General features: G+C 43.9%; 1 protein-coding gene across 1 annotated transcript in view; it reads right to left on the reverse strand.

Moving 5' to 3' along the window:
* PAPPA (pregnancy-associated plasma protein A, pappalysin 1) overlaps positions 1-15,666 on the reverse strand; it is a 302,780-nt gene that overhangs the window by 249,999 nt on the left and 37,115 nt on the right. The window contains exon 2 of the mRNA XM_006865683.1: positions 13,607-14,669. Within this exon, the coding sequence (XP_006865745.1) occupies positions 13,607-14,463 (857 nt within the window). The 5' untranslated portion in view covers positions 14,464-14,669. The remainder of the gene's footprint in view (positions 1-13,606; positions 14,670-15,666) is intronic.

The raw sequence follows: 15,666 nt of genomic DNA on the forward strand, positions 1-15,666 counted from the left end.
GTTATCTGGTCTTCCTTTTAGGAGTATGGGTATTATCCTATCACAGACAGCAATGTACTTCAAGACACATCTTGAACATGTTCTTCTTCATGATGAATAGGGCACCACCCTTCTTCATCACTCCTGGTATAGGAAACCATGTGACTGTCAGATTAAAATGACCAAAATCAGTCCATTTTAGATCACTAATGCCTAGGGTATTGGTGTTCATACGTTCCATTTCAATTTTTAACAATTTCCAACTTTCCTAGATTCATACTTTTTACGTTCCATGTTCTGGTTATTAATGAATGTTCACAGCTGTTTCTCTTCATTTTGAGTTGTGTTCCATCAGCAAATGAAGGTCCTGAAGGCTTTACTCCATTCGTGTCATCACAATCAACTCTACTTTGAGAAGGCAGCACTTCCCCAGTCGTATTTTGAGTGTCTTCTAACCTGAGGGGCTTATCTTCTAGAACTATTTCTGACAATATTTTGGTGCTCTTAATCTTGTTTCAATATTCAGTATTCTGGTGCTGACAGTGTTCCACTGCTATTCATAAGGTTTTCAGTGACTACACATTTGGAAGTTGTCAGTTTCTCCTTCTTCCTAGTTTGTCTTCCTCAGGAAGCTTGAAACCTGTCCACCGTGGGTAGCTCTGCTGGTGTTTAAAATACCCGTGGCATAGCTTTCAGAGTCACAATAACACATAAGCCACCACAGTATGACAAACTGACAAACTTAGAAAACTGGTGATTTATCTTTTTGAGCGAAATTCCATGATGGCAGAATCATGGCTATTTTCTGCACTATTCATTGTACTTCCAGCACCTAACACTGTGTCTGGCAAATAGTAGATACACATTCACACACAGTTGAATACACAGGAACTGCTCTACGACCTTTCCTAGCTTTAGTTGTCCCAGGAGTCCAAAGCTTACTTATTCTTGGGGCAGCCATTAAGGCGTCGAGAATCTCCTGCTAAATAAGAATGTGAAATACTTTAAATGTGAAGGTTAACTCAAAAGTACCAGAGCAGCGATGTGACTATCACATGGCAAATTAGGCTCACAATAGAACCATGCAACTCCAAGGCCCAAAGCTTTCTCTTTTCACCACCTAGCTCCTTCTTGGAACATCAAAGCCACAATTGATAAATAATACAACTGACCACATTCCACATAATATACACAACTCAACAGCAGCCCTGTGGGGTTCTTACACTTGAAACCCAATGAAATAAAGACAAATCACATCTATTTCATAAGTTGTACTAGTTACAGTATACTACATAGAGGTAGCTTATCAGGAGCCTGTGTAGTTCAGCTCTGGTTTTTAGCCATGGAAATCATATCATTGACATGAAGACGACCCAAATAATATTAAGTTTGGGGAGGATAAAACAAGAAGTGCAACATCAGGTGTCAATACATTCATGTTTAAATTTTAGTCTAGAACCCTACCCTCAATTTGATTGTTGAACCTCCAGCATAGATTTATCCAATGATAGAATTGTACACTTGCTAAAGTATGTATAGTTATCTCTGGATGACCTTGAACAAGTCCTGTCTCCAAGGTTTGGTCTTTTCTGAGGTTAAAAAAGAAACAGCTTTCAAAGAGTCATATGACAATCAAAGAGTTCACATATGGAGCAATAGTGTTAAAAAGCATGACATTGTTTTTTCAGACTGTAGAAAGTAGAACTAACTACTAATTGATTTTTGGAAAGATGATGCCACATTCAGGGCCTTAGGGAAAATAAAATAGCAGACATGCAGATCATTCAAGTATGGGCTACCCTCACAGGGTCGTTATTGAGATTTGAGTAATGTAAGATTGCTTCAACTTGTTATACAGCATAATCATTTCTTCATTGCTACTCCAAGCCCATCAGAACCATTTAGGTAAAGGGCCTAGCAAATTCCTTAACGGCAAGGACTGTCTCTCCTTCCTCTGTGTCAGACCATGGTTTTATTTTTGATTTTTGAATACTAAACCATCCACCTGTATTGTAGCTCTAGAGCCCATAAGCCTGTGACCAGAATAACAATATCTGATTTGAAAATGGCCGAGGAGGAGCCTTAGAATTGTCCCAGTTGACAGATAAAGAATTGGAGGCAAGAGAAGGCAAATAGCTTACTTCAAGTGAACCAAGAAATTACTGGCAGAATTCACTCCTTCCCTCCCTCACGGTCTGCCAAGCCACAGGCACTATGGTTTTTTGTTTGTGTTTTCTTTTTCACCGTGGATCCTCATAAGAAAGGACTCTCTTACTCTTTGAAGACTCTGAGATACTCCATGTTTCTAGGGACTTGTAGTCACCAGTGCCTTGAGTGGCCATAAAAATAGTTCAGTAGTCAGAAATCTAGCCCCAGACTAAGAGCCACAGCTGACTGTCTGAACTCACAAAAGGCTGGAATACAAATATCAGCAGCTTGAAATGGAGACAATACCCCTGCCTCCACCCTATACATCAGACCACCAAAACAGCCTAGAACTTGGCAAAGAGAATGCAGGAGAACCAGAGAAGAACGGAGAAAGGCAGGAAAAGTCCCTCTGCAGACTTAAGCTGTGAGCAAAATGTCCTGCTATTCACACACTAGTTTTGTGTTTACAGAAAACGAGAGTGGAGGTTCCTTCTCTGGAGGCGGAAAACTACCCAACTGTGAGTTTGATGGTACAAACTGAGCTGCAACCAATTTAGGAAAATGTGTTTCACTGAACTGAAATGTACTGCTTTCAGTCCATTCAACCTCTTCTGCCATCCCATCTTTTTTTGTTTTCTAATCTGGAAGATATTCTGACCAAGCGATGAGATTGTCTTGAGTGGTCATCGTCACTAGTGGATGGCAAGAGATAAATGAGAGTGCTGAATAAGCCAAATTCAGTGGTGGGAAACACCAAATGCCTCCCACTGGGATCCTCGACAGGGCAGAGAGCTCTCAGAAATCTAGAAAAGGAGTGAGGGAGGAAGCCCTTCAGAGCCTGGCATGGTGGAGGGTCTTCTTGGGGCTTCCCCACAGGGGGTTACAACTTTTATTTGTAGGTGGAGGGTCTTCCTGGTACTTCCCCAAAAGGAGTTACAACTTTTATCTGTAAACACTGAGGAGACAGGGAAATGTCATGGCAAGAGTCCCATGCCTGCAGCTGCCTTGCTATGCCTCTGACCTAACCACATGATGGTCCCAGCCCAGGCTTCCTCTTCCATCTCTATGATGGAAGTACCTGAGGTACCAGGCATGTCTTTGCTTTTTATTAGAACAGTGTAAATCTAGTATGACATGTTGCTTATCTCTGGAGAAAATGAATAAATTAACACTTAGTAAATGCAGGACATTTGGAATAAAATACACACCTTGAAAAATGGACCCACAGGAACCAATATAACAAAAGGGCCTTAGTAGGGGAGAGCGGTCATTGTTATTGTTGTTGTTACGTGCCGTGGAGTCGGTTCCAACTCATAGCGACCCTGTACAGGGTTTCCGAGGCTGTAAATCTCTACGGGAGCAGAAAGCTTCATCTTTCTCCAGCGGAGCAGCTGGTAGTTTTGAACTGCTGATCTTGTGGTTCGCAGCCCGATTTGTAACCTCTATGCTACCAGAGCTCCTAGAGGAGAGTGATTAGGTAATCTCTAATTTCCACTCCAACTCTGAGGTTCTAGTGAGGTGGCTCAGAATTGAGAGGGACTAAGGAAAGAATGTTGCGAGTTAGGCATTGGATTGCTAACCAGAAAGTTGGTGGTTCAAACCCACTAGCCACTCCATAGGAGAAAGATGAGACTGTCTGCTCCTATAAAGATTTATATATTCAGAGACACTATCTAAGTCACTATGAGTTGCAACTACCTGATGGCATTGGATTTTCGGGTGGGAGGAAAATGTGGCCATCTGTTGCCTAAAGATGACAGCTTTGGATACCCCATGGGACAGTTCGATTCTATCCTATAGGGTCACTCTAAGTCAGAATTCACTCAATGACAATGAATGACATTTGGTTAATGGTTTTAGGAATTAGGGGAAATGCATGGCAGAGGTCAGAAGACTTCCCAGAGATGGAAAAATCCTCAAACAGCAACAGTTGTTATTTGGAGCATTCACTATGCTGCAGGCACAGTTCTAAAGGGTGAATGGTGTATTCTTTCATTGAGTGCTCTACCCCACCTCATGCAGTAGGCTGTGCTACTCTCTTCTATGATTTTCCAGAGGCAAACGAGTCTTTGACAAAAAAGGAGACTTGTGCAAGGCCACAGACATAGTAAGTGAGTTGATTCAAATAAGCTCTAAAAGTCTCCAAAACTTGTATTCTTATTTACTTACTAGGCTGAACTGAGTTTCCATTTTTTCTTATGAATCATTGCTTTGAGTTCCTTATTAACCTCACCTTTAGGGACCAACAGAAGTTCTCCTCTTACTCTCCACATTCACTACTATAGTCTACTCTCAAAGACCAAAGTCAGATGTGCACAAGGATCACTAATGGAACCTCTGAGTAATGGTGGATAACTTTGTTCACAAGGAAAGCATGCAAGAAACACAGAGTGAGTCCAGAGAAAATGGTAGCGTGTGTATAAGTGTGTCTGAATAAGTGTGTTTGGGGATCTCTGTTCAGTTACACACATTTAAGACAGTGGGTGGAGATGGTCTAAAAACCTGGGGACTTTAACCAAATTGACACATCACCAGTCATGATCCATTCTAACACTGACTGCAATATTCTGTGTGGAAATATGCTCTCTAACACGGTAAGACATTGGGTCATTTTCAAAATAAACTAGTGTGCAAACTCAGTGATTTTAATATAAGTGATGGGATCTTTCTTTTAAAATGCCAACTTTGTGGCCAGTTCTGGAAATAAAAGTATTTTAAGAATGAAAACCATCTGGGAACATGCCCACAGTTTGTATACCACCGTTTCACCCAAGGCTATTTTATGAGCTTTAAGGAAGGCATTCTCAGCAAAACTATACTGATTGGGAGGAGAGGGTGTCCATATGTGTACAGAGGAAAGAAGTAAATTCTAACTCCCTCCCCTGCCGGTTCCTGACACCTGTGATTTGCCAGGTACTGTACTAGGTGTTTCCCACAGATGACTCTGAGTTTCATGATATGCCTCAGGAAAGCTGTTATCATCCAATTTTTTCAGATGAGAAGAAACCAGAGGCTCTTCTAGAATACTGTATCAAGGTCAGACAGCTCGTGAGTAGTGGAGCCAAGATTCAAACCCTGGTCAGTGTCCAACATGCATAGTTTTTCCACTACACCAGGCCTGCCCTCTGTTATTGCTTTAATGAATATTAGTCATGTTAAATAAACTCTGATATTCTGATTATAAAATTCCAAGCAATTTCTCTTACATGGTTACTGGAAAAGAATGAACAAAGTTACTGTAAAAAAAAAAAAAAAGCAAAACTCCCTTTCATCTAAATGCTGGTTAAATCTTCCCAGAACTCCTTCTGAGATATTATTTTATGTGCCCCTCATGGCAATTGTGTGATCTAGGCAGTCAGAAATTATTTTTGTTCCCTTTCTGTACATGTGGAAATGGAGACTCTGAAGGTTTAAAAAACTTGCCCATGATTACATAGTTAGGAAACTGTCGCACCAAAGCTAGAATTTCATTGCTTTGGTTTTGTTTTTAATTATGACAAAGGGATCTGTAACAAATAGTTTGCCTTTTCAACATTCTTCATTCAACCATTCAATGATATTAATTATGTTTATCAGATTACTTAATCATTGCTACTATGCATTTTCAAAATTTCCCATCATCCTTAGCCAAAGCTTGGTGGCCCTAAGTCGTCAGTCCTTGTTTTCCTCCCCCAACATCACCTGTCAATGGAGGTGTGTGTGCTGCTAGGATGCTGGACAAGTTTCAGCAGAGCTTTCAGACTAAGATGAACTAGAAAGAGAGGTGTGGTGATCTAGTTCTGAAAATCAGCCAGGGAAAACCCCATAGGTCATAATGGTCCAATATGCAGCCAATCATGGGGATGGTACATGGGGACTAAGCAGCGTTTCATTCCATGGCGCATGGGGTCACCATGAGTTGGGGGCGGACTCCATAACAGCTAACCCTCACAAACCCCTGCATAAAGCCGGAAGCCAGCTCACCTCTTTCTTGCAACCTCAGTGTACTGGCATTTCAACCCCTCACTCTTAGCACTGTTTGGCCTACCCACCAGGTTCTTTCTGTCACTGAAAGGTTTGTTGATGCTGAGTGACTGTATATATCTGCTCCACCAGAAAACCTTTCCTAACTTCTCCAAACCATAATGATTCTGCCTATTCTGAGAGCTCATGTGAATACCTAGTCTGTAGGTGTCATCTTCTTGTCATCTCCTGAACCTCTGTTGTGATATGCCAATAAACTACAAAAATAAGCACCAGAGACTGTATGTTGGATCTGTACAAATATATATCGCATTGCTTTGGATACTACAGCATCCTAATGAATTATGGATGATGGGGAAGACTATAACCATACCAATGTAACTTTTCCAAATTCCAAATTTTCAGCTTCTATGCTTGGAGTCCTGGTGTGGTGCTGTGGGCTAATGTGTCAGACTGCAAAGTCATTTGAACTGCAAAGACTGTGGTTCAAGCTCACCAGCTGCTCCTTGGAAACCCTATACAGGGCTGCTAGGGGTCGGAGTCGACTCGATGGCACTTAACAACAACAACAACAAATGCTTGGTAAGGAATCCTGGTTTGGAGCTGTTGGATAATGCCTTGGATTGCAAGGTCAGTTTGAACCGCAAGGTCAGCAGTTCAAGCTCACCAGCTGCTCCTCAGAAATCCTATATAGGGTGGCTATGAGTTGGAACCCATTCGACGGCACCTAACAACAACATATGGTTGGTAAGGAGTCCTGGTGTGGTGCTGTGGGATAAAGCACTGAACTGCAAGGTCAATTTGAACCACAAAATCAGCAGTTTAAACTCACCAGCCGCTCCTTGGAAACTCTATACAGGGTTTTGATGAGTTGGAACTGGCTCGACAACATTTAACAACAACAGCAAATGCTTGGTAAAGTGGAGGATCACTAAGAAAGAGGAAGACCCTCAATGAGATGGAATGACACAGTTACAGCAATAATGGGCTCAAACATAGCAACAGCTGGGAGGATGGCACAGGACCGGGCAGTGTTTCATTCTGTTGGATGTAGGGTCACTGTGAGTTGGAACTGACTCTGCAGCACCTAACAACAACAACAACCAGGCATCAAAGCAATGTAGGATGATTGAAATGGCACAGGACTGGCAGATGAAATGCTTGATCTTCATTCAGGCCACTGTCACTGCGTGGCCTGGGTCAGTGGCTCCCTTTCCCTGGAAGCTCAGTTTCCTCATTTGTAGTAAGAGGAAGATGGACCAATCAGCTATTCATTTCTGTTCAGGCAGTCTCTGATTCCATGCACCATTTTCAGAATTGGAGAGAATTGGGGACTTGAAGTACATGCCCCATGAGATCATCCCCCAAAGAAGTGGGAAATCCCAATGAATGAAGATAAACCATTTAAAGGCGCCTAATAAAGGGCACACAAAGAAACTAAGAAGCGCTGCAGCTTGCCAGCAGAGGGGTCAAGGAGGAAACTTCACTTATCACAGCCAATGACTTCCAGAAATGTCAACTTGGGTCTAAAATTAATAGCCTGGCCACAGAGGAATTCCCTTGCTTTACTAATTTTTTTTTTTTTTAGAAAGAGAAAATGTCTCCATGCAACAGTGTGTTGAGGAACTATCCTCCCCATTCCCTACCCCCATCCATTCTATTGATAGAAATACATATTCTTGGGCAAAGGTGAAGTTCACCTAACAATGCCAGAACTCATAGTATGGAAAAGGACTCAACCAGGAATTTGGTGGATTTGCTGCCATATCATCTCGCAGTGGGGGTGCTTACAACTTAGAGGGTCCATGACCCACATTTCCTGGTACTGGGGACTTCTATTAACATTCCGATTTTCCCTTATAAATATAAGGGAATATAAATATAAACAGGCATTAGGAGTGTGTGCTAACTTGTGAGCTGTTGTTGTTGTTGTTAAGTGCCGTCGAGTCGATTCCAACCCATAGTGACCCTGTATAGGGTTTCTGAGGAGCAGCTGGTGAGCTTGAACTGTAAACATTGGTGTTCAAACAGCTTTGAAGTCTGGCACATTAACCCACAGCGCCATACCAGGACTTGTGAGTAGACATTACAAAATGGCTGCAGGTGAAATTCGGACTATCCAACTTATCCTCGTCTCTGTCAAGAATGATCAAAGTTCACTGGAATGTCTTTTTCTTAACTGGTCAGTCTGAGAGAATTTACTGGCCACACCGACTGCTTCTTGTGGATGACTCTGTGGGTCCCTGTTTCTCATCAGAGATTGCAATGACATGTTGACTTGTCTGTCTTGCTCCAAAGGGCACAGAGGGAGTGCTCAACATTTATTGAGAGAAGAAAAGAAGAAAGGAAAAGAGGGAGAAAGGGAAAAAAATTTAGTCCTTTCCCACTTATTGTCTGAATCTCAGTCCTACTGAATGACTCTGTTTCCCTGTGTGTGCTCTGCACTCCTCCACCCCACTGCCCTTGCGTGTGCCGTGCACTCTGCATGGAACAGCTTTCTCTGTATTCTAAACATGTTTGGTTTAGTGGACACTCCAGAGCCTGCCCTGCACTGGTGGAGGCTGGTTTCTCTGGGTGGCATCAACAGGCTTCTTTGCTTTCTGACTTCCGCTTTGGTTTACCCAATGGGAAGCACTGATTGGATATCAGAAGGCAGAAATGCGTGATAACCTGGAATTTACTTTCCTGGCTGGCCAGCTGGCATCGGTTGGCTGATTCCCTCTACTGAGAGTCACAGTTCCTGCCAGCATACCCTCCCCACACAGCCATGCTCTTTGGATTCCATAATCACTCCCTCCTCTTACCCCTACAGGTCTAAGGTGGCAATAAATGGCTGCCCACGGTAGCAACCCAGGAATAGCGCAGCACCATCTTGCTGGTGTCCTGAACCCTGCCTACACCATTATAAACAGTCCCTCCATAACCACTCCATTATTCTGTATGAAAGTGCCATCTGTTTCCTGACAGACCTCTAATGATACAGTCTGCTTCTCCATCTCCTGAAGTGCCTAACTCAATCTTACCTCCTCTGGGAGACTTATCTTGTTTTTCCTCTCCAGTCCCACAGATCAGAGTTTCTTATGTTTTTATATGACTCCCCAACTAAAGTGGAAGCGCCTAGATGGCCAAATGTGTCTAAGCCAGAGAAGCACTCCTGTCACCTAACAGAGAGACTGGCAGAATGTAGATGTCCAATAAATGCCTATTGAAGAAAGTATCAACAGTAGCCAAATGGTTACCTAAAATGACTTGGAATAAGATATTTATTATCAAAAAGTTCAGCTGTGCAATACTCAACCCCAAGATTAGCAAGGCTACCTTCTGCATCAGTGCTGTAATCTCTCTTACAGCCTCCCTAAACGTGTTCATTGGTGGTGGCTTGTATGCTTCAGGTGACAGCAAGCTCACTCAACCCCCAGGGAAGCTCTGGCCTGGAAGGACAATTCTGACTGGACACTAGAACATCTGTTATTCAGCTCAAAGCTGCTGCCCGTAATTGCAACACTCTGGTCCCTGCCACAGCTTAGGAACTGTATAGAATCCCTTTTTCTCAGGACAGGCCTTCAGAGACTTGAAAATAATGGCCATGGCCCTGGGAGAATTTTCTTGTCCAGGCCAAACAACTTCAAATGGCTTTATAAGACATGGCTTCCAGCCCCCGCACTGTCCCTGTCTCCTTCTTTGTATCCTAAGTTGGCCACATCCTTATTATTTCCTCTTAATAAGGAAAACCTACTGCCAATGGAGCGCTAATAGTTCTGAAGTGGTTCATGGAAACCCAAGGCTATTAACCAATTCTCTTCCACAAGCAGTCACTCAACACTTTGCAATCCTAAACTTCTGAGGATAGCTGGGAAGAAGGGAGTGAGGACAAGACGTGATGTGGCAGGTGTCTGAAGCTGACAAGAACGTCAGGAAAATACTGGGAAACCGAGTGCAGAAAACCTGGCTCACAAACTTGTAGCTCTCTCCCCACTTAACCACTAATAGACGGGGTGAGCTGTGGCCTCAGTTTTAATCTTTGAGGGATACAGAGATTGGACACCATCGATCCTGAGAATCTTTCCAAGTCCACTTTGATGTCTTCTGAAACCCCTCTACTGAGATTGCGTACTTTCCTATAACGCATGCATAGACTTGGAATTTAGACTAAGACATGCAGGGATTATTTGTAAAGAATAAGAGTTTAAATGTGTTCAAATAAACGCGACTTGTCTGATGCCAATGTGGCCAGCTGCAATTACTGGTGGATCTTCTTTTACTCAAGGGAGCTGCTCTATAAATTGTCAGAATTTTGAATTTCATTCAGTGCTACTCAAAGGAGGCAGTCTGTGAATGGCTTCTTAATAGTCCGTGACCAGAGAAGTGCAGCGATTGAGAGCAAGCTTTAGAAACTTTTGTGGCAGCCTAATACTGCTCTACCACCCATGAGGTACTTCATTTAAAAAAAAAAATTAATTCATTTCTAATATATACTACAAAAATATTGATTCCAAATGTATGGGGTGGGAGGAACAAAACAAAATAAAACTGGTCTTTCATCAATGATAGCTTGAGAAGCAGTAATTTAGATAGTGTCCTTACCCATTTAAAATAATAGAAGGGGAAGGATGATGGTAAGGAACAGAAAAAAGAGGGGGGGAGGTAGAAGGAAAAGAGAGAAGGGGGAGGGGGAAAGGAGTCCTAGATGAGAATTAAGGTCAACTGGAGTCCTGCTGTGGCGCTGTAGGATAAGCATCTGCCTGCTAACCACAAGGTTGGCAGTTCAAATCCACCCGTCGCTTTTTAGAAACCCTACACAGGCTCCTTATGAGTAGGAACCGACTTGAAGGCACTTAACAACAACAATAACAATTCATTAAAAGGAATCCTGGTGTGGCGCTGTAGGATAAGCACGAGACTGAAAGGTCGGCAGTTCAAATTCACTAGCCGCTCCTCAAAACCCTATTCAGGGTCTCTATGAGTCGAAACTGGCTCATAGATATTCATTAAAAATCACTTAGATCATATTAATCTAATTTTCATGCTTCTGTTATAGGGGTCTTTCCTTCTTTCTTCCTTCTCTGCCTCCCTTCCTTTCCTCCTATCCTCTTCCTTTCTTTTGGTTTAAAGTCACAAAGGGAATCATACTACACTGCAAACTTCTGCAGGCTTCTCTCTGCCCCAAACAACAGATTTGGCCAGAACCCAATAACCCCATCCCATCAGGAGACTGGGCATTGTCTGACGGGGCTTACCCAGCCCCACAGCTTTCCCAGCCAGCAAACAAACAGGCCCTGGTATGAGTGGCCACAGAGCTGACACATGGCAGCTCACAGGAATTCTGGGCATAGCAACCCTGTGATTTAGAATAAACACAGCTGGCAGAGGATCCTGGCATTGTCTGCGGATGCAGTGGGATCTGGGACCTGTGACCCCGTGGTCTCTCATGCCAGTATTACCTTCAGAAATGCTAGGTGCCCTGGGTCCTGACACCATACTTAGCAGTCCTCCTAAGGTTTTATAGTCACCCTATTTGTCACCATGGCATTTGATTCTGCCTCTTATTGGGCCTGAAAACAACATCCATTCAGTGGGAGTTTTAGAGTCAGTAGTCCTGGGTTCAAATCCAAACTCCCTACTTATTAATTAGGTGGGTGACTCTTCTTGAATCTTGGGTTTCCTTCAGTAAAACCTAGCACTTGGCAGGTGCTAAATACACACTTGTTGCATGAATGAATAAATGAATGAATGAACAAATGGATGAATTGTTCCCAGCTATGCACAGCCCTCCCCCTAGCCCATTATGCTCAGGGACAGATCCCTCCTGGAAGTCTAGCTCAGTGGAATACTTGTTCATTGCAGTGATCTGAGAAGACTTGCATTTGTGATTTAGTTTAATAACTTCCCTGACCCGTGACCTTGGCCGAGTCATTTCACTCTCAGGTGTTCACTTTCCCTGCCTGTCAAATGCAAATGTTAACCCTTATTTTGTCTCACTTGCCAAGTTCTGGCAAGGTCCAAATGAGAGCAGAGATGAAAGTGCATCGTGACCTGGAAGGGACTGGCCGCACACCAGGGTTCCTTCTCACATGGCCTGCTTATGTCTCTGAGCCAAGGTGAGAGTCCATGGGCCAGGCTGGTGCCAGGAGGCTGAGCTGACGTGCTTTCTGGCTTGCTGCCAGGCACGACATTCTCCTGCCAGCATTGCCATTCCTTTGCACATAGGTATTTTGTCTGTGTACAGGAGGCCCTTGCTCTTTTGAGACAGACACAAAGAGAAAAGTCAGCACAAAACCTGCCGAGGTTGGCAAATATGCTCGAGCCATCAGCAAGTTCAGGGTCCTGCACGTTGAACAGAGCAGAAAAGTCCACAGTGAATCTGGAAAATGCAGGAGAGTGGATGCTGACTGCCTCTCTGGCTTGGAACGAGTTGCTCCAGATCTTCCACCCCATAAAGGTCATCCACAGGTTCACCTTTAGAGTTCCCTCTGGGATTGCTAGCTACAATGGAAAGCCCATGGCAGAGGCTAAAAAAGGCATTAGACAGGCAGCCCCTGTTTCATTCTCTTCTAAGCAGCACATGCAATTCCCTCTGCTTGGAGTGCCCTCTTTCTCTCCCATCCCAATCTCTGATGTCCCTATTTATTCATGATATTTATTCATGATGATCTAGCACAAATGTCACCTTTTTCAGAGACGCCTTCCCTGAGGTAGTCAAGCTGTAAGTCAACCTCTTGTCTTTGCTCTCCTGTGGCATTCCTTAAACAGAGCACCTCCTGTCTTTCATTATACAATGACAAATAACACTGATTGAGAGTTAACTCTGGGCTAGCATCTGTAAGAGAGACTTTATATGTAGGTCCCTATCAAACCACCTGCACAGCAACTTGGCAAAGGAGACACCGGTGCTATCCTCCTGTTGCAGATGAAAAGACTGAGGTTTGGAGAAGTCACAAAGCAAGGAAGCAGCAGAGTTGGGTTCTGAATCCAGGCTGTCTGACTTCAGAGCTCATTCCTTACCAGTGCTATAGAACAGAATGTCACATGCTGATGGAAATATTCTATACCCTGCTGTCCAATACAGTAACTCCTAGCCCCATGCGGATGTTGAGTCCTTGAATATGGTTAATGTGAGTCAGCAACTAAACTTTCAAAGTTAGGGTTAACTAACTGAAATAGTCATAGGTAGCTAAGAGCTACCGTGTTAGAGAGAGCACCTCTAACTCACTCAACTGCATACACTATGACAACTGTTTGTGTTTCATTCATGCCACCCACTTTAGAACTTGAGCTTTTTCAGAAAGCAGGGCTCTGAGTCTTCCTCCTTAGCCAACAGTATCACTTATTTTGTAATAAATCTTGCTTCCATATATTCCCCTTGATTATTTGAGTAATAGATTTGTCTCCATCGCTAAGTTTCTGTTTGAACTGGAAAATCCCCTTGACTGATATGGGCCTCTATTGCTTTGCTTATAAAATGGGAGGCATCAAGGTCAGCTCTCAATTGGACATCGTCTGTCCACTAGGGTCTTACCTGTGTGGAGAGTCAGGGTCAAAGCAAGTCTTGGTGACATCAGTGATGTCGGGGTCACAGCACTCGCCACCATCAAAGTTGAATCGTTCATAGTTGCAGTCCATGTCACATACTCCGTTCTGCTGCTTCTTCATGAAGGCGGGGTAGCGCAGATGGCGACAGTCCCCGCCATCATGGCCGGTCAGTGTGTGGTTACACTCAGGGTCACAGTTCTCATCCCCAATCTTGCTGATGTCGCAGTTGGCCAGGATGAGACGGCGGCGGAGGGAGGAGTTGCTCACCTCCAGCACCTCCAGCTCCCAGGAGATGTTGTAATGCTTGAAGACCTCGGCCAGCTGCCGGTGTTGAAAGTCAATCTGCTGGCGGCTGACCATTGGGTTCTCATGGCCATCCTCATGGAGGTTGATCACACGGTAACGTACTACCTTGGGCCTGCGGAAACGTGGGAGCTGGTTGTAGCTGTTGATAACCTCTGTGTTGTCACATAAAGTCTGCCCGCACAGAGGGGGCTCCAAACTCGTGTCTAGCAGGAAGCTGTGGGCATTGCTGAGTTCAACATGGGGGTTGCTGCCATCTTTCATGGGGGACCAGTTACGCTTCACATTGTCCCAGTTCTCCTGGAGGAAGAGCTGAGGTAGAGGAGTGTGGAGGCCATGGGTTTCCATGTCAGACAGTATCTCCCGTTGAGTCCTGGCTACCTTCCAGAGACTGAAGTGTTCAATGTAGCCTCGGTAGTTGTGATTCTGAGCACTGCCCCCCAGTATGAGCTGTTTACACTTCTGGGTCAGTGGGCTGAAGATGCTGCCCACTTGCTCCCCAGACGTCGCCACCTGGGCACCATTCACATAGAGTTTCATCAGCCTCCCATCATAGGTGGCCGCTAAGTAAATCCACTGGCCTGGGAGGTAGCTGCGGTGGGCATTGATGGTGGTCACCTTCCGGGCCCGGTCTGTCTTCAAGGAGAAAAAGTAGCGTGGGTCTCTGTTGCCTTGGTCACTGATGGTGTGAATGCCCACGACCCATCCTCGGTCACGCGGGGTATAAGAACATTTGTCATACAGCTCTATGTGGTCCCAAAAGAGAAAGATGAATAAATCAAGGATGGAAGATGAGGGGGTAAGAATTTTTCTCTGATAAAAATCATATCAGGAAATTTCTAGATTAATGGTTTTGAAACTCTGTTAAGTAGAATCCTACTGGAAATTAATCAGTGCCTCTGGGACCACCCCGAGAGCAAGGTGAGGGGTAGGGGAAACGGCAGGTCAAGGGGATTGAGTTTTGAGAGTCCTCGCTCTTCCTTTAACCAGTGCAGTTTCACTTTTACTGGTTTTGAATACTGAATATACAAGAAATATTTGTGTTTAAAGACTGAGTTTCGGCTAAAAGAAACAACAGCAATAACAGTAATAGTAAAAATAGGAAACTAGTGATTTGACCTAAAGAAAGCTATTGGATGGGAAGAGAGCTTTCTAATTAAAGGTGTGTTTTAAATGTCAGATGACATATGAAGCCAGGTGGGATGGGAAAGAGAGGGAAATGAGAATGAATAGAAGATGGCCATTCACAAGGATAGTCCTTCCTGAGGTCACCGTAACTTCGAATGCACATCTGCCATTAAAACAAAACAAAAGACCAGACCCGTTACTACTGACTAGTCTAGACTCACGTGATCACACAGGGTTCCCAAAGCTGTCACCTCTACGGAAGCAGACTGCCACATCTGTCTCCTGTGGAGCAGCTGGTGGTTTTGAACCATGGACCTTTTGGTTAGCAGCCAAGCACTTAACCATTGTGCTACAAGGGCTCCAACAACTGTCATTACAAATCCCAAACTCACTGTCATAGTATCAATTCGGACTCATAGCAACCTTGTATAGAGTTTCCAAGGCTGTAAATCTTTATGGGAACAGAAAGCTTCGTGTTTTGTTTTGTTTTTTTCTTGTGGAGCAGCTGGTGGATTTGAACTACCGACCTTTTAGTTAGGTGCTATTACAGCACCATAAAGGCTCATTACATCTGTTATTTGCGGTCGTCAGACAATTGGTGGTGTTGAATTGCTG

Source organism: Chrysochloris asiatica, unplaced genomic scaffold (genome assembly GCF_000296735.1).
Source record: "Chrysochloris asiatica unplaced genomic scaffold, ChrAsi1.0 scaffold00081, whole genome shotgun sequence".
NCBI classification, from domain to species: Eukaryota; Metazoa; Chordata; class Mammalia; order Afrosoricida; family Chrysochloridae; genus Chrysochloris; species Chrysochloris asiatica.